At 43.6% G+C, this 24,753-nt stretch overlaps 2 protein-coding genes across 3 annotated transcripts in view; one reads left to right on the plus strand and one right to left on the minus strand.

Annotated features, from left to right (window-relative positions):
- On the plus strand, nt 1-21,092 carry LOC116381125 (vesicle-fusing ATPase-like). Of its 2 annotated transcripts, XM_031842972.1 has the most exons (22): nt 1-86; nt 2,201-2,289; nt 2,373-2,469; nt 3,246-3,285; nt 4,649-4,815; nt 4,988-5,095; nt 5,240-5,315; nt 6,127-6,282; nt 7,578-7,777; nt 9,858-10,023; nt 10,133-10,207; nt 10,384-10,571; nt 11,319-11,414; nt 11,927-12,083; nt 12,225-12,358; nt 13,059-13,125; nt 13,249-13,328; nt 14,552-14,686; nt 14,902-15,015; nt 17,965-18,020; nt 18,222-18,288; nt 19,728-21,092. In XM_031842972.1, the coding sequence occupies exons 1-21, from the start codon at nt 75-77 to the stop codon at nt 18,244-18,246; spliced, it is 2,238 nt and encodes a 745-aa protein (XP_031698832.1). In that variant the 5' UTR covers nt 1-74; the 3' UTR covers nt 18,247-18,288; nt 19,728-21,092. The 2 variants fall into 2 exon arrangements, with proteins under 2 accessions (XP_031698832.1, XP_031698833.1); XM_031842973.1 differs by lacking the exons at nt 1-86; nt 2,201-2,289; nt 2,373-2,469 and adding an exon at nt 2,476-2,934.
- The window catches only part of wnt3 (wingless-type MMTV integration site family, member 3), a 22,139-nt gene continuing 18,359 nt past the window's right edge, over nt 20,974-24,753 (minus strand). Inside the window, exon 4 of the mRNA XM_031842974.1 lies at nt 20,974-24,040. Coding sequence (XP_031698834.1) covers nt 23,561-24,040 — 480 coding nt within the window. The 3' untranslated portion in view covers nt 20,974-23,560. The remainder of the gene's footprint in view (nt 24,041-24,753) is intronic.

The raw sequence follows: 24,753 nt of genomic DNA on the forward strand, positions 1-24,753 counted from the left end.
CGTCACTTTCTCTTTTTTGCAGTTCTGTCAGCAGAGGGTTTCCTATGCTGAGTTGCACTTGAACCGGAGTAAAGATGACCGACCGGGTGAGTTTATTTAAAGCGAAACTTAAAACCTAAACACACCACGAACAGACAACACTGAATACTAAACCCTAGCGTGTACTTTAAGTACTACATACTTTCTTTTTTAAACGCGTAAAGTGAGCCAGAATCAGATGTCAATCAAAACTTCGTAGGCAACCCGGAAGTAGAGGAGTATCATGTGACCACTGCTAGCATGTAGCTCTGTTACCATTGTTGTTCTAGATTTAAACTGATGTATTTAACATCCACCGAGCAGCCAGAGGCGATACATTATATAATAGTCAATAGCGTTATAGACTTGGATATAAAAATGCTACTGTTAGATGTAATTAGCTCCAGTTTAAAAGGCTAAATCAATGAAGGAAGTGAAGCTACATTAAAGGAAACAAGAAGAAGAAGAGGAAGAAGAAGAAGAGCCCTAAGATAAACTGGACTGATGTTGAACTCTCTGTTAACTCCTCACATCAGTGGCTGTTTTTAAGTAGCTGAAATTTAAACAAAGTAATTATAGTAGCAATACTAATTACTCAATGCAGCTGTTTATACACAGCTGTCAGTTTATTAGGTACACCTGGTTCAACGTGAAAGTATTGTAGTTTAATACAACAGCTCTGTAATAAGTCCCAGCTTCATGGACGCTATTATGGCTGTACTTAATTATTTCTTTGTTATTTCCTATTACTTCCTTCAGAAAGTATAGAACATTTCCCAGAGCCCAAGGTGGCGTTTTCTAATTGCTATCAACAGTTTTACAATCTCCAAATAATTAGTTTAATTCCACAGAAGGCTAATAAAAGCAGTAAATATTTGTGTAAAAGAATCTGGATCCAATAAATTCTCATATTCTTTGAAAAAATAGGTGCAACTGCAATATTGTTATTGTCAATTGACTAATCTGTGAATGATTTCAGTTCAGTTTTTATTTACACTAGTTTAGAGAGTTTGACAGAAATACAATCTGAACTCCAGGTCCACTGTCAACCTGACGGCAGTGCCTACATGTACCAGGATGCATTGCTCATTGCTGATTATACGAGTCAGCCCAAACTCTGTGAAATGTATCCTCGTCCATAACATCCTCTGCACTCATATTTTGGGATGCTGTTTGAAACATAGCTAATTTGCCATACGAACAAGGAAGTTCAGCAGCTACAGCTACTCCGCTTCCTGGTTCACACAGACTACATTTACCATCAACCCTGATCCGACGTCCACATAAAAGGTGGCGAAGTTTCCCTTGAACTCAATACAGAAAACTTCATCAAACACTACAGTCTCCAAAATGGCCGACAACAATAACTAAACATTGTAACCTTCATGGAGGCCCGTTGTTTTCGACTGCGTTAGTTGTAGCTAGATAATGAACTGGTAACTTATTAAAACTATTTATCATGTTAGGTTTCATCTTTCTTGTATGCAAAGCACGGTTTTCTTCTCAGCGTACTATAATGAGAGAGTCGCCCTTGTCCTATAGATCCTTGGACTTTTCTGTGCCTCATTCACACTTTACATTTGAGCTGATTACATGAAAACAATGCAAGGAATGTCCTTCACACAAGCTCTGGGAAAGACTTAAAGGCACTATTCCTGAGTGTCAAGTTAATGCTTATTTTAATGTCATTCAAGTAATTACAAAAAAACAGCTGAAATGAAAAATATAATTTCTGTTAGCACCAGGGAGACAAAACAGGCTAAATGTTTCCAGATTTCTAAGTTTTGCTGTCAGTTTGTGTGTCCCATCATTCCTACAGCAGGTAATATTATATGTAACAACTGGCCCTAAAATGATCTTCAGAGCCACGGTGGTTGGCCTGGATGCTGAAGTACTTGAAATAAGAGAAGTTAAATGTTGAGACGCAGGTCAGCGAGCCCAACTACGGTGGCCTTCAGGTAATGGAAAAAGGCAAAGGGCCCGTTCTAGAACCAGTGTTTGGTTTGTCTGTAGAAATGGCTTTTAGAGGACTTAAAACAACAACCTTGAATGGCTTATTTACTACTCAGTAAATTTGGAGTAGCAGCTTTAAAAATCCCACATCATTCAAACACTGCATAATCTGTCTATGTTACTTCCTCGGTGGAGTCACCGTCTACATTTTTCCCGGCTCTCTTTTCAGGTTATGCAAGCGGCTCGATGCCCAACAGAGGAACTCTCGCTGACCAACTGTGCCGTCATCAATGAGAAGGAGGAGCCACAGTTTGGAGAGTAAGTGGGAGGAGCAGTAACATCTGGGGTCCCACTAGTTCTGTACCACACTTAATCCTCTTTTTTTTGTCATCTCTGTTCAGACATGTGACTGTGCGCAACTTAGCCCACATGTATGTGTTCACCCTGAAGAAGCATTGCAGCGTTAACCCCGGGACCATTGCCTTCAGCCTGCCACAGGTAGGTTCAGTGTTTTAAGAGCAGAACGTCGACTCTCACGTCTTCTCAAACATTACTGTGTCACCTGTGCATCGCTGCTGAACAGCTTTCTGCAAGTGTCATCACGAGTGATTGATTTCATCATAAGTAGCTACCCGTTGTTCCTCAATGCTTCATGTTCCTTATAAAATGAAATGCCACTGTGTCTGTTTTCTGTCAAACTACTTTATTTATTTATTTATTTATTGGGGATTTTCCTTAACAAAGCACTGGTGAACACTTGCATGGTGATGTTGTTGTCTGTGAACATTGTATTGTTTAAAAAGAAAATAGCAGTATGTGAGCTGATATTCACTAATGTGTTGTGTGGTTTTCTGGGAGCTCTTTGCACCGACATCTTTGTTTGTCTCAATCTGTCTGTTCCTGCTCTTTCCTTTCTTTGCCTGCTCTTCCTCCGTCTTTATGAACAGCCGCCACAGCACACAGGTACTACTGTAACCTCCTCAAGATGCTCTTATTTCACCACAATAATTCATTCAATAAGATCCATTGATTGACTCGTATGTCAAAAACTCAGCTTGTGCAAAAAAGAACGAATTAGCTAACCCCTGAAAGATGTTTTAAGTATGGATCTGATTTATACATTTTAGTGTGAAGAAGTGTGGTGAAATAAGTCCATGTTGCAGAGGAGCGTTACACTGATGTCTCAGATAATGTAGTGGTGACGTGTCCTAATACAAAAGAGACACGATGATGAAAGGAACTAAATCAATCACTGTTCTACTTTTTCTTTGCAGAGAAAATGGGCCGGCCTATCGATTGGACAAGAGGTTAGAGGTAAGCGTCACGTGTAAAGCAAAACACTGATAATGTTCTCGATTTTTCTCATCCTCAACGAACCCGGTCTTTCTCTCTTTTCACTGAATGCCGTTTGAGTCACGGACACCTCGCCGCCGTGGACACACAAGACATCAAACCTCAGACTTTGAAGGCTGCAGAGAAACATCTCGCCGCGCTCATATCCTACAGATTACCAGCTATGCGTGGAGTTCAGGGGGTTCAGCTATTATCATGGTGTCATGAGAGGCGGAGGGAACATGATTTACCCGGCGCAGGGAGAGACAGTAGAACAATATGGATGGGTGGTGTCACTGCACATCTGTCTGAGATGCTGGCCGGCGTCCAGAGAAAGACAAGAACTGTTCTTTGATGAGGTATTATCCCTGAGGCCAAATGATGGGCGCTATTATGACGCTGTCTGCTTATCAGGAGTGAGGAGGAGGAATGAAAATCGAATCCACCGAGTGAAAGAGCCTCGTGATGCCTTCATCTTTTTTGACATGTTCTGGAAAAAGAGAACAGCAAAGCTCCTTTTTATTATTTGATCTGTTTTACAGCAACAGAAAATGTTTCACTACAATCTTCAGTCTACAATGGCGACGTCTGCTGGCCAAACCCTGATTATTACATTTGTTTGGAAGGATTAAAAGTGAGGATGAGAATGTTACAATGAAACATAAGAATACAAGTAGTTTTACTTCTTTAATGTATCGTTTTCTATAAAGCGTGTATTATCTACAGCTCTGTTTTTAACTACTGTGGCTGATTCACAGGAACGTCTCGTATTCAAAACCACTGCAGCACCTCTTGGAATGTAACGTTCAGGGCGGTCGCGTGATGTTTGGCGTGGTTAACAGCTGATAATCTGTCAGATGTTGTGCTCGGTGCCCCAAGTGGCAACAAAATGTTAGACAGCAGTTCAAAGGGAAGAGGAAGACCTATTCTCCTGCACAGGAGAACCACCACTGACCGACCGCTGCTGTAGTGTCTGATTGAGTGAATACATACCATAATTATCTTACCTTGGGGGTCAAAAATCTTGACAGGTACATTTCCTAATCGCTAGCGGAGACAAGATTGAAGCAGTTGTTGGACCACTTGCTGCCCCTACCGGTCGGTGAAGAGAAGTGAGGAGTCGGCAGTCAATGACGATATGAAACAGTCGATTCAATACTTTAAAAAAAATGGTGGATCACCTCAACGACAAGAGGTCCTTGAGCCAACAGTCTTAAATGTGCACCAAACATATTTGGCTGATGCGGGATTAGCTGCACGAGCGCCTGCCAGAGATAATAATCCAGATGTTGTCGTCTAATCTGTAAACCTCAGCACCTATGTTTGTGTTTTTACCTCCTTACAGTAACAAACTACAAGTTTGACAAGTCCAAACAGTGTATAAGCACCATGACGGTGGAGATTGACTTCCTGCAGAAGAAGAGTGTGGACAGCAACCCGTACGACTCCGACAACATGGCCATGGAGTTCGTCCAGCACTTCAACAACCAGGCCTTCAGCGTCGGGCAGCAGGTGCTTCACGGGGTTCATGATGGGTCAACCTAGTTTATTGTAGAATGTCCTGTGCGATGTGTGTTCACAGTAAAGCTCTTTGCATTCATGTATCGTAAATGTATTGTAAAGATCTTCTACGCTGGTACAGCTTTGTTCCTTCTGTTTGTTGTGATGTTTTTCTGTCCTTTAGTTTGTGTTTAGTTTCTGTGATAAGCTGTTTGGCTTGCTGATTAAAGATATTGAGGCCATGGACCCGAGCATCCTGAAGGGAGAACAAGCCTCTGGCAAGAAACCGAAGGTATCCGGCCGGCGATGTTTGTGATATTCTGTGCATGAAAATCATTGATTTATTATTATTGTTTTTATGATTTTTAATATTTATTTTTAATATTATATTTATGTATGTGTTGACCATCGTCTCCTTGATGGTTTCTTTCCTCAGATTCAGATCGGTTTGTTGCTGGGAAACAGTCAGGTGATTTTTGAGAAGTCCGAGACCTCGTCCTTGACTCTGATAGGTGAGTGTCAACAATACTCGGCAAATTTCAACAGTTAGATATATTGTGTGGTCTAACAGCCAGTGCAAATGTTGAACACAGCCGATAGAGCCGTCATGATTATAGATGGAGAGCTTCTAAATTCACTGTTTTTAGAGCGATTCTCCACAAAACCACAAGGTGGCACACTTCACTCATTTTGCTTCTCCTTCCTTGTTGTGTCACAACATCAGTGGCCACCTGACAGGCTGTTTATCTCCCTGTGATATAATCCGCTTATATGATTATTGTGATCATTTATTTAACACGTCGTCAAAAACAGAAATCTAAAATCTTAAACTTACCACAAACCAAAAGACAAAACAGACAGAAGTTGTTCAACGCACCGTATTCATTTCAATGCAAACAATGTTTTTGGGACTCAAAACAACCCCGGTAACACACCGCTGTTTCCTGCGCAATAACTCAACATAATGATATGATTTCATTGAAAGATGACAGATTGTGATGGAATCATACACCGAGATATTATGACACACAAGTACGTTGGCTAAATTGATTTTAACAAGCGCATACTAAGTCAGATTTCTCCAAAAATCTGATAATTTTGCACTAAAGTTCATAATAAAATGAGAAAATAGTTAATTTGTCAAGTATTTAATTCAAACAGGAGACTAAAAAATAGGTTTATCCGTGTAGTTATTGTGTGTAGACTATTTATTTATTTATTTATTTATTTATTTACCAGAAATTCTTCTGTAAATCCCCATAAACCTTTATGCTCTCCTCTTGAGCTCAACTCGTAGTGTTTGATTGTGTGTCTCCCCTCCAGGGAAAGCCAAGACCCGAGAGTCCCGCCAGTCCATCATCAGCCCAGACTGGAACTTTGAGAGGATGGGCATCGGCGGCCTTGACAAGGAGTTTTCTGACATCTTCCGCAGAGCCTTCGCCTCGCGAGTCTTCCCGGCAGACATCGTGGAGCAGATGGGTGAGTTAATCACGTCTTTTGTTTCACCTTTTCATTCTGTCTCGCTGTCAATCAAATGTATTCCCCAAAAACACAATTATGTTTTAAGAAACACTGTTGTGTATCTTTCAGCATTCATCTGGTGGAACAGATTAGTAAATAATCACTGTTTTCAGTTGATGTTTTCAGCTTGTGTTCAATCCTTAAATCAACATTTTGACAAACGAATAATTCCTTTTGAGGAATGAATCGCCGCCTGAATCAGAGAGAAACTCAGCGATCAGCTGACGAGACAGCGTGACTTAAAACCCCGACAGTGATCCCTGCACACACTCATTGATCGATCTTTGACAGCTGTCAGATTGACGACGTGTGACTCAAAGGCCATCAGATCTTTGTGACTCATGAAACCCCCCCCCCCCCCCACACACGCACACCAATCCTAATCCTTGCTCCCAAACCTCTGAGTTTGACAAACACGCACACATCACTTAAATGCCCACAGCGCTCCAGGGTCGTGTGGCGGCGTCCGGCGGCGTGCGAGCTGACCTTTTAGCCGGGGCGCCTGTGTGCCGGAGTCGGCCTTTGGCTGCAGCCAGCTGGCTGCCGTAATGAGATGGCGTGCCCCGATAGAGCGTCCAGCTAAAGGTAAAGCTGTAATTGGCAGGCGTGGGGAGCCGCCAGAGCAGGTGATGACAGTTTTTTTTTTTTTTTTTTTTTTGGGTGGAGCAAAAGTCTGAAAGTTTCACCTTCTCTCCCCTTTGCTCCCAGAGAGGTGAAGCGGGACAGACAGATGCTTCAGCGCTTTCTCTCCCAAACACAACCACATGACCCCACCCCCCCCCCCACCCCACCCCTGTTCTCCTCTCCAACCCCCCCACCTGTCATCCTTCAGCAGGCCCAAATGGCAGCTCAGATGGTTATCATGGGCCTCTCAATTAGTCTGCGCTAAATGTCATTAAGCAGCTGCAGAAGGCCATTAAAAGTCCTACAGTGTAAACTTGAGAGCGTGCAGTCCCCACACTTGATCTTTACGGAGAAGGAATTAAACAAACTGGCCGTAGTAATGCATTGAGCTGCTTTGTAATTAATTCATTAATACATTTTATTAAGTAAGTGCTTTTCAAAAAGTCAAAGACACTTTACAACGGGGATAAAATAGAGAGAAGAACTACAAAGAGACAATACAAGTAGTTCATTTCAGTTTGAGAACATTTAAAAACAGCAGTGAGGGATGACGCTGATTTGCCGTGTATGAGTTCCTGCGCTGGGTTTCACCTCCATTCCTCCCTCCCCGGTTGTGCGTCTGTCTCCAGGCTGTAAGCATGTGAAGGGGATCCTGCTGTTCGGACCCCCGGGCTGTGGTAAAACCCTAATGGCGCGACAGATTGGCAAGATGCTGAAGGCCCGCGAGCCCAAGATCGTCAACGGCCCCGAGATCCTCAACAAGTACGTGGGAGAGTCTGAGGCCAACATCAGGAAGCTGTTTGCAGACGCAGAGGACGAGCAGAAGAGGGTGAGGGGAGGAGGCATTGCGTCATATACTCGCATGCACAAGAGCCTTTACTTTTATCATAGTTACATACATTAAAAACTGCATGAACTTTCTCAGGGACTAGGAACCCCTTGATGAACTCGTTCTGTTTCAAACCGCACGGCCCAGAGTCTAAATCAAGTTTTGAGGACATTCTGACCCCCTAAAGAGGTCCTCGTCTGGGGTCGTACTTTCTGAAAGTACAGGAGATTTCGGGGTGAGGTTTGCAGGGATGACCGTCACTGATTGGTCAAACACACACACACACACACAGCTTCAACTCGTGTACCGCTTCATTCATAAAACAAGGAAGTACTCTAGATATGATTTTGGACGAGAGGAGAGCGTTTCTCTTTGTTTGAAGACATTAAAAGTAAAGTTAAGCTTCACTGTCAGCTTCCCAACTCATTTTATGAAAGAGAGAAAGAGAGTTATGTTCTAAATGATTTACGATTTACGCGCTTAGTTTCATTTTCCTCCTCTGCTTTTCATTCATTACATCCAACTTCAGCATCGGTAAATACTTTGCAGCAGTAAATTCAGTCGCAGTGAGACAAAACCTACATTTATTTCTTTTTCATCGTGTTCTTTAGATTTAACCGGCGGGCGCACTGAAGTGTGTTCAGCCTGCGACCATCAGCAGCTCAGGTCTTCAGACCGCATTGGAAGCATAGACAACAACGGGCAGAAGGAGCATTTCAGTTTCTTGAAAAGTAGTCCTGGAACTAAAATAACCAGGAAGTTGTTGGTGGAAACGCGTCTGAAGTGAGCTTTCAAAAGATGCAGAATTTAAACCACAGCAAAAATGAAAAGCCCACATGTTGGTGTTGATGAATGAGTCTGTTTTATTACAGCTTCCAGAGGCATCACTATACCTGCATTGCTTTAACTTTGCTGACCTTATTATCTACGCATCAGATAACAAGTCTGGCTTCACGAAGCAGAGATAAGCATTTCATCTCTCCAAACTAATTTCTCCAGGAGTGGAGAGATCTGCCCTTTAGCCAGACGTAGCTGTAATAACTCTGGTAAAGTTTGTGTGTGTGTGTGTGTGTGTGTGTGTATAGAGGGTTGTGCATTGAAACCCAGCAGTGATGGTCGGTTTGGATGGGGTGACACTAGCGTCGAGCCGCCTCACTCTTCACCACCTAATGAGGGGCTGGGCTGTCTTTGACCTCCTATTTAGACCTCCCTACACACACACACCATCCAGTGTGTAATAAGGACAGCTCCACACCTGTGTTAAATGCTACGGCTGAGACTGACGGGTCTGTAGATGGAGGGATAACCCCCCACCCTGCTGCTCTCTCTCTTTTTCTCCATCTGTCTCTCAGTTGAGGGTCACTGTTGGTTTTCAGCTCAGGATGAAAAATCAAACATTGGCTGAGTCTTTGTCGTCTTTATGTCTCCGAAAGAATGCATTAGAGGAAAATATTGACATGAGTCTATGTATGTATGTTTGGAGAGACAGTTCATGGTTTCTTCTGTTTCTCTGTCTTCCGTGTGATTGATAACTAAACCTGAAAAATATCGTTTCATTCAAAAGCCTAAAATCATTTGACATTCAATGCATTTTGTGCTGAGACAGCGGTAATATTCACATGAATCAAAATCTGTGGATTTACTGTAATTTAATAACTTCACAAGACCCTAATTATTTCAGTTCCAGCTCCACAATTCTCTAGTTTAATACATTCATTTGCAGACTCTCAACTCTTCAAAAAGTTTAGGTTTTTTTTAGAAGAACATATTTTAATTTAATTATTTTTTCTTTCATATATTTTCTATTGTAAAATGTCTCTTGACGTTCTTATTGTCATGCACCAAAACACCAAGACAGTCCTTTTATGTGCAAACCTGCAACTTTCTGTTTCTGTAAAATACAATTTCTTTAGAGAACAATTCATCAGAATTTCATATACAGATACATAAAGATGCTGGAGGTTTAAGCAAAGACAGTGCATGTAAATATTGTGTTTTTATTTCCAGTCCACCCAGTAGCCTTTCTTTCTTTCTCTCATTTATTCCCCCCCCCCCCCCCCCTTGCCTCTCCGCTGCACAGCTCGGTGCGAACAGCGGCGTTCACATCATCATATTCGACGAGATCGACGCGATCTGTAAACAGCGCGGCAGCATGGCCGGCAGCACGGGAGTCCACGACACCGTGGTCAACCAGCTGCTGTCCAAGATAGACGGAGTGGAGCAGCTCAACAACATCCTGGTCATAGGTGCTCACACACTAACACACACAGAGTAACACACAGGCTCTCTCTGAACATCTGCACTCTTAACTCATCTCTCTCGTTCCACTATCTGTCCCATCTGTCCCTCCCTCAGGTATGACCAACAGGCCCGACCTGATAGATGAGGCCTTGCTGAGGCCTGGAAGACTGGAGGTGAAGATGGAGATTGGTAAGAGGGTTTCACTCTGGTGTTAACGGTTTATCTCCGTAGACTGGAAAGGGAGTTAAAAGTAATGCAGTTAGTTTAGACCAGCAGACCTGGTGAGGTAGTGTGCATGAGTTAAAGACGTAATAACTCTTTTTGTTGAAGCTTCGAGTCCCGTGTGTCCCCTCTCTTGCTTCCAGGGTTACCGGATGAAAGAGGCCGCATCCAGATCCTCCACATCCACACGGCGAAGATGCGTCAGTACGAGCTGATGACCCCTGACGTGGACATCAAGGAGCTGGCAGCGGAGACAAAGAACTACAGCGGTGCCGAGCTGGAGGGCCTGGTCCGAGCTGCACAGTCCACTGCCATGAACCGACACATCAAGGTACTAATTACCGGTCCGTGTCCATTCACTCTCTCTGATTGGAGAAGAGGACTTCTACGAGTAATTACTACTTTAGTTCATAAAATATCAGCTAATGAGTCTTCAGCCGTTTCTGCACTTGACATCCACATTAAAATAAATACAATCCTCTTGTATACCTCTCTACATTTATAAACCGCTTTAAGCTTGTTTTCTTTAAAGCACCCACTGGATTAATGTTGTGTGTTGCTAAGTTTAAGGTGCAGCCCACACACCTGACACGCATAGCACACACTGCTGTATAGTGCCAGTTTAAGGGTGTGTGTGTGTGTGTGTGTACACATATTTATATATGCCTTCACTTAAGTGTTTTATCAGGTGCATAGGCTTAAGTTGGACACACAGATAAGGTGAAGTTCTCATCTGTTAAGCGTTCTGCCCCCCCCCCCCCCACACACACACACTCTCTCGCAGCAGTAGATATTGGAGGGTGATGATAAACGACAGACAAGGGTCTTACACATGTCTGATGGCCGTGATGTTTCTCTTCACTCCTCTAAACACTTCTTCTTCCCTCCTCCTCCTCCTCTCGGTCTGACCTTTCTGCTCTGAGGGAGTAAATTGTCTGCTGACACATTGTGCAATCTAAACGCGCAATACTTCATGTAATGGGTTTCATTAAGGGGGGGGGGGGGGGCATGGAGTTCATCAGGGAATGAAAGCAGCTCATCATCTTGCTTGTCGTTCATCTCGTGTTGTTTGTTGCAGGCCACTAACACGGTGGAGGTAAACACCGAGACGGCAGAGAAGCTGCAGGTCAGCAGACTGGACTTCATGACGTCTCTGAATAACGACATCAAACCTGTAAGTTTGTCTCCGTCGCTCTCTCCATCTCTCTTCTGTGTCTCCTTCTGTTTCTATCAAACATGTTTTAGTGGAACATAAAGTGGAATAAAGAACACATGACATTAAAGCTCGGGTGGTGGATATTTTAGACAATTCTTTTGTTATATTTGTTGAAATTGTCTTTACATCCCGACAGCAATAAAGAAATCTAAATCTGGTATTTGAGGCTGTTGCGTGATTGTAATGAGCCTGTCCAATCGTTTAATTTGGCCTGAATGACCTGCGAGATTTAGAGAATTTTGTAGCTAGTGCTGCTAGCTCCTTTCATTGTAAAAACATTGTCAACTCTGGGCTGGGTTTTTCAGTTGGATAACTTTTAAAAACTTACGATTAAAAACACGCAAACCCTAGTTTGTCAAGATTACAAAACAGTTTACAGTTTATATTTTCTTTAACACTTGACACAACACACTCAAACAAAAAACGTCAACCCTAAACTCTCTCGCCTCTCTCTCTCTCTTCCCGTCCAGGCGTTTGGCACCAATCAGGAGGACTACGCCAGCTACATCATGAACGGGATTATCCGGTGGGGCGACCCGGTGTCGGCGGTCCTGGAGGACGGGGAGCTGCTGGTGCAGCAGACGAAGAACAGCGAACGCACACCGCTGGTGTCTGTGCTGCTGGAGGGTAGGACGCACACACACGTCCACAGTCGGCGTGCAACAGATGAACACAATACAAACTGCAATATGTTTTGTGACTGACAAGAAATGGAAGTTTGTTTGTGTGACTACAAACGGCTGATTAGTGATTGATCCTCTCCCCCAGGTCCACCTAACAGTGGGAAAACAGCGCTGGCTGCTAAGATCTCGGAAGACTCCCAGTTCCCCTTCATCAAGATCTGCTCCCCCGACAAGATGATCGGACACTCGGAGATCGCCAAATGTCAAGCCATCAAAAAGGTAAAATAAAAGTAGAAAGTCTTGAAATATAAAACTGAAATTAAACATTGGCTGAAACTAAGAATCGTTGTGTTTTTGTTACCTTAGAAGGAGCCCTTCATATCTACATAGGGAGCAGGTCCTCTTCGCGGAGTCCGCCATGTTTCTACAGAAGCCCAGAACAGACAAACCAAACACGGACTCTATAGAGAGACTTCCACCTTTTTACGTTACTTGAAGGCCACAGTAGTTAGCAGAGGGGTATTCAGTCGGTTGCAGTCTTTAACCTCACCACTAGATGCCACTAAATCCTACACACTGCTCCTTTAAGTACAGCCGAGGCTGATGGGAATGTAAATTTTACACACTGGAACTTTTTAAAGTTACAATCTCGTTTAGATCTCGAAGATCTCTGTTTCGGTCTCTTTAGCGGCACCTGAACGGTAATTGCAGGTGTGTTTTTGGGTCTCACTTCCCTGAGATCGCTGCTTCTGTTACCTCATTTGACTCAGAACATTTATTTAAAAGTGAATATTACTTTAAAGACTCTTTTTTTATATTGAAAACATTTACAAACACCATTTTGAAGTCCAAACCAACATCCGTTTACTAATACCACAAAAGAAGTCCTTCTTTTTGGTGTTTTCAGGTCATGCACAACGCTGTGTGCCTATTTCTGCTGATCTGAACCTGTTTGTTGTACTTCTATTCCCTGTGATAGATATTTGAAGATGCCTACAAGTCCCAGCTGAGCTGTGTGGTTGTGGATGACATCGAACGTTTGTTAGGTAAGATTGACCGTCACTGTAATACGGCAGCTGATGAGTAGAGTGACATTTTTCAGATACATTTTCTTTATTTGGATGTGCATTAAATTGAATTTGCTAATAGAAAACGATCCCTCTCCTCAGACTACGTCCCTATTGGCCCTCGTTTCTCCAACCTGGTGTTACAAGCTCTGCTGGTGCTGCTGAAGAAACCTCCTCCAAAGGTACCGAGCGCTTTGTCGTGGTATTTACTTGTAGCGTGCTCACTGTGCGGCTGCTAGTCCTTAGGTGGCAGAAAGAGGGCGGCAGATCTTATGGATGCCAGCGCACAAGTCTTGTGAGGAATTGTTGGAGGTCTCTGGCTGCGGCCGGTGTGCGTGTGCGTGTGCGTGTGCGTGTGTGTGTGTGTGTGTGTGTGTGTGAGAGAGAGAGAGAGAGTGTATGGTTATTAACGAGTGTTTTGGTCCTGGCCCTGTTGTGCTCACAGTGAATGGTGGTGGTAGGGACCCATTTCTCATAGTTCCTTTGGTTGTAGTGTGTGTCTGTTGTTGACGGGTTTGTGAATGAGAGCATAGCCCACTATATTGCTGCATGTGCATGAGAAGTGGCGCGGGGCCTGGCGCTGAATGCCTGGCTGCAGTGCTCCTCTGGGGTTGTAAAGCGCTGGGCCCAGCGGGGTGCCTGGGGCCGGGGGAGGCCAGGGGGACACGGAGGAGAAAGGGCTCTGTGAGAGAGCCAGGACCTGGCAGCGCCGCCGCCTGTGTGGCACCTCATCTGCATGCAGCATCGCAACCCCCCACGCCATGGGGGGGCAGCCGGCAGCCATAATCCCCCTGTCTGCTCGCCACTCCTCTGCCTCTCCTCTGCCTCTCCTCCTTCGTCTTCTTCTCCTGGTCCTTCTCCAACTTGTCGGCTTAGCGGAGCTACATTTCTTTCGCTTCTCTTCTTTCTCCTCCGCTGTTGTCTTCTGTTGTGCCGTGCTCTGTTCTGTTTGTCCTGTTATTTTCTGTTGCCTGTGCTCTTGTTGTGACTTAAAGCCCCCGTACACTGTCGAAACTTGGAGTCGCACCATCGTGAGAGAAATGTGGTGAAACGCCGCTTCCTAGATCTCACCGTGAGACACCGGCCGATAAGAGCTTTGGCGACGTGATGCAGCCAAAATCTTCTGTCACGATATAGGTCGCTTCATATCTCGAGAACAATATACATCACTATATATATGTACAAATGTATATGCACTACATTTGGATTGTCAGCATTTTTGAGGAAAGGAAAAACAAACGACACTATCGCCAAACGTTGTTGTTGTTGTTGTTGTTGTTGTTGTTGAAGTCCTCTGTTTGCACTAATGTCCACAATCCAAATGCTGGTAAGAGGAAAGCAGCTAAAGAATATGAACAAATGAATAAAAAAATCAAGTCTGAGGTCTCGTCTGCTTCTCTTTCAGGGTCGTAAGCTGCTGATCATCGGCACCACAAGTCGTAGAGACGTCCTCAAGGAAATGGAGATGTTGGATGTTTTCAGCACCACCATCCACATCCCCAACATCTCAAGAGGAGAGCAGCTGGTCGAGGCCCTGGAGGTAACACACACACACACACACACACACACACACACACACACACACAGACAGTTGATGTTTACTCTGTCAGCCAAGGTGTAAAATATGCTTTAATGTGAATTACTTCTATGTGGACACACGCAGGCGAGGCGACATTGTTGGCTGATATTTGTTGTCCTGTTCCTAAACACATTTCCCAGTTAGAATGATGAACTTTCTTCGTCTCGTCCCTGCAGCTGCTCGGCAGTTTTCAGGAAGTGGAGCGGGCGCACATAGCTAAAGCTGTGAAGGGCCAGAACCTGTGGATCGGCATAAAGAAGTTGCTCATGCTGATTGAGATGGCCGTGCAGGTGAGGAAGAGATACCTTTGGTTGCATTCGCGTTTGTAGTGATGTCAATCTGTCTGTCAACCACTTTGGCCCAGACTGAAACGTCTCAACAACTTTTGGAAACATTTAAACAGATATTTAGGGTTTCCTAAAGTTCGTTCCTGATACATTTGGTGATACCCTCACTTTTCTTCTTGTGCCACTGTGATGTTATCCTTATGTGGTTTTAAAGGGGACGTATCAAGCAAAATTTTAGGTTCATACTTTTATGTTGGATTTCTACTTGTATAATAACACTTTATATTTAAAAGAAGACATGGAAATCTTTCTAAAAACGTTCTACAATATGGAACCTTTAAGTGAAATGTAACAAGGGCTCATATAAGCTAACGAAAACACAAGAATTCTTAGTTTCAGGTGATTATACACTAACGAAAACACAGTTATGAATAATATATTCAATTCCTGCCAGTAAATCCCTCGTAATCCTACACACTGTACCGTTTAATGTTTTGCGCATATTGGCCGATCTTAGCATGCTAAGCTAAGATGATGAACATTATACCTGCTAAACAGCATGTTAGCATTTTCATTGTTAGCCTGTTAGCGTGCTGACTTCAGCGTTTAGTTCAAAGCTCTGCAGTGCCTAAGAACAGCCTCACAGGTCTGCTAGCATGGCTGCTGACTTTCATTCTTGTTTCTTTCCAACATCAAAAATGTTCACATCGTTACTGGCTGGAAGATGTTCTTATGGGAAGTGTGATGCTGGTGTGACTCCATGTGCACTGGTGGTATTAAAAGATCGAACTGGGTGAAGGTAGCAGCCTTGTCTTTTTCAATTTCTTTTATTCTGAAACACAAATAGTTGTTTTTGTAATAGTGCGGTCTGACCTCCAGCCGCCCGTCCCTCCTCTTCCTCGACACATCTGGCCGGCATTCTCACCAGTCAACAACCGTCTCCGTCACAAAAAACTGTCATCTATTAGCTGGAATGAAAAGAAACTGTGCGTCTTTCCTGATGATTTGTTGAGCAGGAGGATCCAGAACATCTCTAGTTCACAAACTACTCTCCAAACAGTTTGGATTCAATACGTTCAGAGTTGGAGAAACCTTTTCCAAAGTTACGTTCACATGTTCTGAATCAGAGGGAAGCGACTCATGAGAACAATCACGCACACCTCGTGGTTTTGGTGTACCTACAATTTAGAGCAAAATCAATAAAGATCAGTCATCCAACACATACGGCAGGTTAACAAAAAAACCTGCACATTAAACCCACCCAACTGTGGAAACACAGACCACCAACTCACAGCAGATTGTTGGCTTCCTTTCAACACGTCAGTCGTACACATGGAGATGAGTCGAGGAGGTGAAAAGTCTACTCACCTTTTTTACAGTGTCTTTAGGGGTTTTGTGGTTTGGACTTTGAGTTTTTTACATTTTTTTTTAAGTCCCTGTTGACATTTGTGTAGTTATTTCTGTTTTGCCGTGAACCCACATGATTTACTCTTGAAGGAGCCCCGACCCTGTCAAAGCACCAGGGTAAAAATCAATGTGATTAGTTCTGTAAGAAGTCGCGACCAGTCGTACATCAAGACCCTGAGACGCAGTGTTCCTGGGAAGCTGAGGCGGGTTTACACCAACATTTAACTTTTAAACCTGTGTAAGTCATAATTTAACTTCGTTCCATGTTGCACCGAACTTAAACTAGCTTAAAATTAGGAATGATCGAATTTAAACCTCTAAACCTAGATTAGATTAGAACTCTGATTAGAACTAATCTTGGATTAAATTAATCCTTGTTGGTGCAACACAGCCACAGTGATTTGAATTGGACCATAAGGACGAGTGGATTTTAGACATTTTTTACAGAATTTTAAGTAAATAAATAATAAATTTTTGCTTAAAAGGAAGCTCCCTTCGGTTCAGATTTAACCTCCGTTCTGTGTCGGTGTAGGAACACGTCGCTCCGGAGGTGGCAGCTCTATTGCATGCATACTGAACCCTTAAACTCGGCACAGGGCCAGCTCTCACGTGTTAAGTTTGTGGTTTTGGTTTGGATACAAAGATGCTGTATGTGTTGATCTAATGCATATTATAATTGTAAATTTAGGCCATAGTCAGGTTTGGATTTAAAGGGGCAGTTCTACATGTCAGTCAGTCTTCTCGTCACTAGAAAGTGGAGCCCTCATAAAATAAACGGCGCTAGACGATTGGTGAAGACCTGCAGGGGTTGCTAGTTAAACACCTGATGCCGGTTGGCTAATGGCTAACACATTAGCAAGCCGTGGAGCAGTGCTACCACCAGTCACTATAGCTTTCTGAGCTTCTTGCCATCTTTAGCGGCCTCCAAATAAAGTGTGTTCACCCAAAGCAGGTGGCTGACTCACAGCAGCAGAAACTGACCTAAATCTGACAGTTAACTGGCGTTAATTTCTCCCCCTGAATGTGTGTCTGTGGTATGTTGATGATGTGTACCGCCTGTGTGTTGAGGCTGGATGCTGTGTAATTGCTGTGGTATGCACAAATGCAGCCCTGCCCCCCCCTCCCCCACACACACACACACACACACACACACACTGAGCCTGAAGAAGTATGAGTCCGTGTTTGCTGAGACATGCTGCAAACAGCCACACAGCAACACACATTCATACTCAGTCTTCTCTTTTCCTCTCATTCCGATGTTTCTGACTGCTCTCATGTCTTCACTCTAGTAGCTACAGGCAATTCCAGACACACTGTAAGTTATTGCATAGGTTGCCATTCATTTAACCCCCCTCTACAATCCCTGTGTGTGAACTGAAGCGTGAACTCCAGGACCCGCCACTACAAACTGCTTTCATGTTTCAACACCTTGCTTCTGAATTTTCAAATGGACCAAGATGCTTGTGCAGAAAGAAAAGAAGACCTGTTAGTAAATGTACTTTAATGACATTATATACACTAAGAAGTATTCTGTCTCTCTTCCAGATGGATACTGGCTACAGAGTTAGCAAGTTCCTGAGTCTCCTGCAGGATGAGGGAGCGTAAGTATTCTTGTCCTGTTCCTAACCCGACTCGTCAGTGACACTGAACACTCCCAGCACATGTCTCTTTCACCAGTCCTCATTTACAAATGTAGCAGAGAAAGGAGAAGGAAAACTAGTTAGAAGTACTAACAGTTTACATTCTGATCATTGTATCAAGTGTGATTAATAATAGACATGTTGTCTTTCTTTCCTCTGCAGACTGGGTTCTGATAAGTTCATCTAGACTCAGTGGAGCCACATAGTAAAGAAAGAGCATCCTTCAACGGTAAGACTGCAGGGCCTGCATCAGGCCACACGGTCGCATTCACTACTCACCACTTCCTGTCCGGGGTTCAAGGGAGCTAGCTAACGCAGAAATCTGTAAAATGTTTATGCATGAAAAAAAAAATTAAACATACAAGTGCTGGAAAACTCAATATATCATTTTGTAATTCAGATTCCACTATTTGATGTTGTTGTTTTGCAATTTCTGTATCAAATTAATTGTATTTTTTAATCATAAAAGTCACAAATTTCATTCACCAAATTGTTTTAGAAGAATAGTTTGACGTTTTGGGAGATACGCTTATTTGATGAGAAGATGAAAACCACGTCCACGTGTTTGGTGGATATGTTAAGTTGGAGCTAGCCACAAGTTAGCTTAGCTTAGCACACCAACAGCTCATCTCAAAGGTCTTTGGACACTTTAGTGCGATTCATTTGCACATCGATAAATATATATTTTTCAAACTGTTGTTTTTGTTGAGTACTTCCACACAGAAGGTGAATATTACTCAGCGAAAAAGTGTAACGTAATGTAAAAATCTTCAGAGTGAGGTTGATTTTTCTGAACTTTTGCATCACGAATAAAGTCATCAACCAATCACGTTGTGCGGAATCGGCATATTCACAATGTACACTATACTGTACAACAACACGGCTAACTATATTATTCACTTCAACCTGGACAAAGGCAGTGCAGACCAGATCCACTCCCTCTGTTCCTTTCACAATAAAATACATATACACCGAGTAACTTTATGTATTTTTGCTAAAAGGTGTGTATTGTGGGCAGTTATTCCTGGAGTTTTGTCATAAATAACCTCACTGTTTCCAGTCTTTATGCTAAGCTAACTAGCTGTTCTCGCTTGGCGAGAAAGTAAACATTTCCCAAAATGTGGAATCATTGATTATTATTCTTTATCTCTGGCTATCTATAGTCCGTAGTAGAGACATTCTGAGGGTATGCCTGTCTAACTGCATGGATGTCCACAGTGACTTTTTATTGCGGGCACTATAATCACATAAAATTATAAGAACAAGCAGACTCTGCGGCAGCATCGTGGGGGGAATTTCACAAAATGGGATTAGAAAGTTCTCCAGATAACCGTAAAACTATTGTCCTACATCCGCATGTTGATAATGGCAAAGTTCCAGAAGACATTCCTCTTTGTTTTAAAGTTATCTGGCTAATCCTGCTCTGTGAGACGCGTCCCACGAGGACGGGCTGCCCAGGGTGACGACGAACAACATGAAAAACTCTGAGCAACTTTTCAACTTGCAGCCGGAGCTTTGCCTCTTCTCATCTCCGCCTCCAGAGACGCGCCGTATAGTTAGCGCGCGGCGTGCCTAGAAATAGGTCGACTACACAGGTGCTCTCCTGTGGCGGCACGTCTCCCTCGCACGCCTGTCTCCTCTCACTTTTGTTTGTCTCTGATCACTCAGCTGCGGAGGAACGGAAGCCCGAGAGAGAGAGGCTGGCAGGAGGAAGCGAGCGAGAGATGAGTTCCCATCTTTTTCTCTCTCTCTCTTTGCGTCCTTTCCCTCCCGTCCCCGAAGCTCGGTGCACTTCTCTCTGCACTGCAGCAGCAACCAACCAGGCGAACCTCCTCCTCTTCAGCACTATGTCAACATGTAACATAACACACACACACACGGGCAGTGTTTGTGGTATCTGTGTATATTGCGTTTTGCTGAAGACTACTGCTGTCATCTCCATGTGATGCCCCAAGAATGTCTTTGGGTTATTTTTTATATATATAAAAAAAAAGAGTCCGGGCAAAAGATTTAGAAACCTTTGTATGGCCGTAGATGTGCATGCACAAACACTAATCACAACACTGTTTGTTTATAAAGGACACATTTGTTTTATGTAATCCGATCTTTCCAAAGACGGCTCCATCTCTTAAAAATCTCACTTTGTTCTTAATGTACTTGCTCGTGTCTTTTTATTTTATGAATAAATTAACTATATTGCTACTACTAAGAAGAAACTCTGCATTATGTGATATGAATGAGGGAGTGAATGACCAGCAAATGTTATAAAGTGAGTCACCTCACACCACGGGGGCTCGTGCTGCTTTAAAGATGTGTTTCTGTGATAAAGTACAGGAGTCCAGTAAAAGATCCTCAGACTAATATCAAGGAGTTTGTTCCAAAACCTCTCTATTTTAATTACCAAGTGTTCCTGGCATGTTGAACTCATAAGGACGTGTCTTTATAATTATGATCGAGTGTAATTATCTCGTAATCATGACACACTTGACGTCTCGTGATGAGATGAAGCTACTCAGACATTCGCGGTTAACCTCCACAGCATCTGCAGCATGTTGTGTGAGAGTCACACCGCTCAACAGGAAAACACAGTCGGCTGTTTAACCGAGTAGCTCCTGCAGAACGTCTGCGTGGGCGCCGGTGGGACTTCTCCCTCGGGTGCAGATTTCTTGATCTAGTCCTTCAGGATTGTGGACCCAAAGTTGCAGAACATATTTATTTCGGGTATTAATAACAGGATCATGCTGCAAATGGAGATTATGTTGCGACCATTTCTTTTATTTGTATTTTGTGTGCCATAATTCTACATTTCTTGTATGTTTTTGATGATTGAGATGTGATTGTGTCACCTCATCTGGATAGTATGCCCTCTAAAATGTAACTTCTGTACAGTGCAAATTAACAGCCAATTCTTTAATAAGAATCCATATTTATGACTATTCTATATTTTTCTTATCAACAAATGCCAGAAAAAGACCACAACCAACAATGCGTTTGTTTGTCTTACAATATAAGTAAAAAGTTTAATTTCATCCTTCAACATCTTCTCGCCGTACTTTTTAACAAACGTTACTCAAACAGGAGGAAATAGTGAATTGTTTGGGGACTATTTTCAGCGGCGGATTAATCCACATTTGGCGCTGTAGTGAGTATTTCGAGCTGCAGGACAACAATATGTGTGACTGAAGATGAATCGTGTGTGTTCATGGTAATAAAAAAATAGTTTTAATAGGTTTTGGACAACAGAGGATGAAGATATGTCACTGTTGGTTATTTTGATTGAATTCGTTTTTTAAATGCCTCATTTTAAAATGCATGCAACTGTAGAAGAGAGTAAGGTATCTAAAGATGAGATATGTAACCGTACTATTTATTAAGCATGTAGAACTTTGTCTCACAGTCTTGAACATCCGTTCGGTGGAGAAGTGTGAACCTCTGGCTACAAAGCAAAAAGCACGAGACAGTTTTGTTCTTCAAATATATAATCTTAGTTCAGTCATACAGATATATACATCGTATAATAAATAATATTTATAAAAACATAACATTTACGATTATAAAATAAAAAGGGAATTATTCACTTTAAAACATTTGTACAAAACTTTGGATATAGCGGGAGAAGTGGAGGGGGACTGAACACGGGGAGGTAGTCCCAGGTGGGAGGAGGACACGAATGCTAAGCTACGTCACACAGAGAGAGGACAGCCTACACACTACTGGTGCTTTCTGTTTGTTCAATGCAATTAATAGGAAGCAGGTGGGACTGTCGGAACATGTCGTGTGGAAACCTCTCATGGTTTGTTCCACCATCGCCAACAGCCATCCGTCCGTCCATCCGTTTTTTCCATTCACTTGTTTGTCACTGGCAGCCGTCACACACACACACACACACACATCTTGCACACATAAATCCTCCAGCTCCTGATGAAGTTTCCCAGCTTTCTTCTGCTTAATGTTCTCAGAATCTACATGAATTGGAAGTCTTTTCTGTCCAACCCCAAAAAATAACTTCCTTTTTTGACTGGGCAGACATCAAATTACAGTAGTGTTCTTCCAATATCCCTAAAACATGAGTTTTTTTTCTGAGTACAAGTTCATAAATCAGACTTCTCAAAAACCACAACTGTCCAACTGAGAGGAAAATGCAGAGAGAAGGAAGGAAGGAAGGGTTGTGAAAGCCAATCAGAAGCTACTCTGGTCTCCACATGTCGTCACACGTCCCCCTTTTTCCTTTTCTACGGTGATAAAAGATCTGCCTCAGACTAAAGCCTCTATGATGGACCTGATGAGTGCATGAAGTGTTGGATAACAAAAAAAAAGGATCTCCCTATAATCACTTTGCTCATAAGACCAGAATTAACATTAAGCATGCTGAAGCTTGACTCCCTTTGTGATGCATAAAGACAGCCACAGATGATCTCCCTCATACAATTCAGACGGCATCGCTCCTCGGATCGAGCTCGTTGCATCACGCGTGTGGAAGTAGTGAGCGGGTCGATCGAATGCAGGAACAAAGTCGTCATTCATAAGGAGTGCAAGCTTTGCAACGCATAAGCAATGCTTCAAATTTTAACCACCTGGAGTGGCTGAATAGTGTGTGTGTGTGCGTGTGTGCGTGCGTGCGTGCGCGAGCGCGAGCGCACACACACACACGTGTGTATGGTTGTTGGTGGAATGAGCATGCTTGTTCACACACATGCCGCATAACTCCAGTCCCAGCCCAATGGTAATATTTCAGAAATGCAGGGCTATAAAAATCAAGACTGTAGCATATATATCTTCTCCGGTTGACTGGTGCGGTCGAGGGGAGCAGCAGCACATGAGGATTTCATCAGCGCAGTAGTTTACAACAGAACAGCTCAGTTCAGTAGTTACAAAGTGATGGTTTACCGGGGCTGCCGACGTGTTCGCGTCACTGGTAGAGGTTGGTTTAGTTTAAAAAAAAGAAGGTAAACCAGCCAAGACGGGCCGGAGAAGTGAGGTGTTAGTTAGAAGATGCTTTTTTTGTTTGTTTGTTTTTTAAATTCAAAAGCAAAGAGTCTGAAAGTTCTTTTTTTTTTCTTTTTTTACTGCATTAATCTCAACAGGTATAAAAGTGTTACTGTACATGCAACACAAACATTGTGCTGGCATGGAGGGGGAAATAAATAAGGAAGGGGGGTCCAATGCTGCAAGGGGGAGGGGGGGGGCACAGCACAACTCGAGCTTCTTCCCATGAGAGTGGCCTAGAGCTCAGTCAGGTCATCACAAGCGTGTCAGATATGGAAATGAAGTGGTTTGGAAGACAGATTCTAGGGTTTTTACACAAAAATAAGAAGAAAGTATCCATCGATGATGTGCCATTAGGGCCTGAGTGAGTGAGTGAGCCAATGAATGTTTTAGTGTTTGGAAGCGGGGAAGTCGTGCAGGAGGTGGGGGCTTGAAGGGCAGGACTTGTAGTCCAGCAGTCCGAAAGCACAGGGCCTCTCTCTCTCTCTCTCTCTCTCTCTCTCTCTCTCGCTCTCTCACTTGCACGTGTGGACGTCGTAGACGCGCACGCACTCCTGACAGCTGACGTAGCAGCACCAGTGGAAGATGCAGTGGCACTTCTCCTTGCGCTTCTCAGTCCGGGTGTTGTGGCCGCGGCCGCAGCACAGCAGGTCGCAGCCCTCGATGCCGTGCGACGACACGTTGCAGGCCCGGTCGCGCGTCCCGAAGGAGCCGGTCTCCGGGTTGGGCTCGCAGAAGTTGGGCGAGCCCTCGTAGTAGACCAGGTCACGCTCGGTGGGGTGCTTGAAGAAGTTGTACTTTACGCGCAGTGTCTCCACCCAGCCGCGGGACTCGCGGTGCTTCTCCACCACCATCTCGGAGGCGCTGTCGTACTTGTCCTTCAGGTAGTCGCCCAGCATGCGGAAGTCCGGCTGCGCCCACCAGCACGTCTTCACCTCGCAGCTCCCCGACAGGCCGTGGCACTTACAGCGCAAGTGCATGTGATCGAGGATGGTCTGGGGAAACACAGAAGACACTGTTATGGTCACTTTGTAGGGATGTTTAAAGCCAATAGACCCTTTTACAGTAGGATGGCGTTCATAAGTGTTTGGCAACGGAAGTTAATTGGAGTGCAATAAGGTGTCAAGCTGCATAAGAGCATTGACCACCAAGGGTTCAAGATAATGATGCAACACAGGGATGCACAACCACATTCAGTCGTAGCCCACTTGTAAAACAACAAACACGACAAACATGTTTTGCGTCATAAGGAATGTAAAAAACAAACAATTCTCTGGGCAGATCATATGCCGACATGAGGAAAACATTGTCCATCAACTTTGTGTTTGGGTTGGCCAATGCAACCTAAACAACCTGCAACCTGCAACCTGTGTATTTGGTGGAAAAACCTCTCATGTAACGTCACACTAGTGAGAAATTACAAGTGACTAGATGATCCAACTCTGTTATGTGTTCATATACAGAACGAGAAACGCCATGATACAGACTCAGAGGTTTGACTTCATTGAGTCTTTATTTGGTACAAATAGTCCAGTTGTAGAAGCAACATTTGCCTTCTTTTGGATGTCTTCGTATGCAGTATGACTTGTTCTGCAGATGATTGTGCGTAGAGTGTGTTTTAGGGAATCACTCTCAGAAGGGATCGTTCGATAGCTTGCAGCTGTAGTCGCCGCCGGTGTGACGGGTTTAATGGGTGACCTGTGTGTTA

This window comes from Anarrhichthys ocellatus, unplaced genomic scaffold, assembly GCF_004355925.1.
Source record: "Anarrhichthys ocellatus isolate YVR2014 unplaced genomic scaffold, GSC_Weel_1.0 scaffold4, whole genome shotgun sequence".
Classification (NCBI taxonomy): domain Eukaryota; kingdom Metazoa; phylum Chordata; class Actinopteri; order Perciformes; family Anarhichadidae; genus Anarrhichthys; species Anarrhichthys ocellatus.

Excerpts from the sequence above, each read along its gene's own strand:
- LOC116381125 (XM_031842972.1), top strand. Across the intron at positions 2,470-3,245 it reads TTGCCTTCAGCCTGCCACAG|AGAAAATGGGCCGGCCTATC; the intron begins GTAGGTTCAGTG and ends TTTTCTTTGCAG. Across the intron at positions 15,016-17,964 it reads TGATTGAGATGGCCGTGCAG|ATGGATACTGGCTACAGAGT; the intron begins GTGAGGAAGAGA and ends TCTCTCTTCCAG.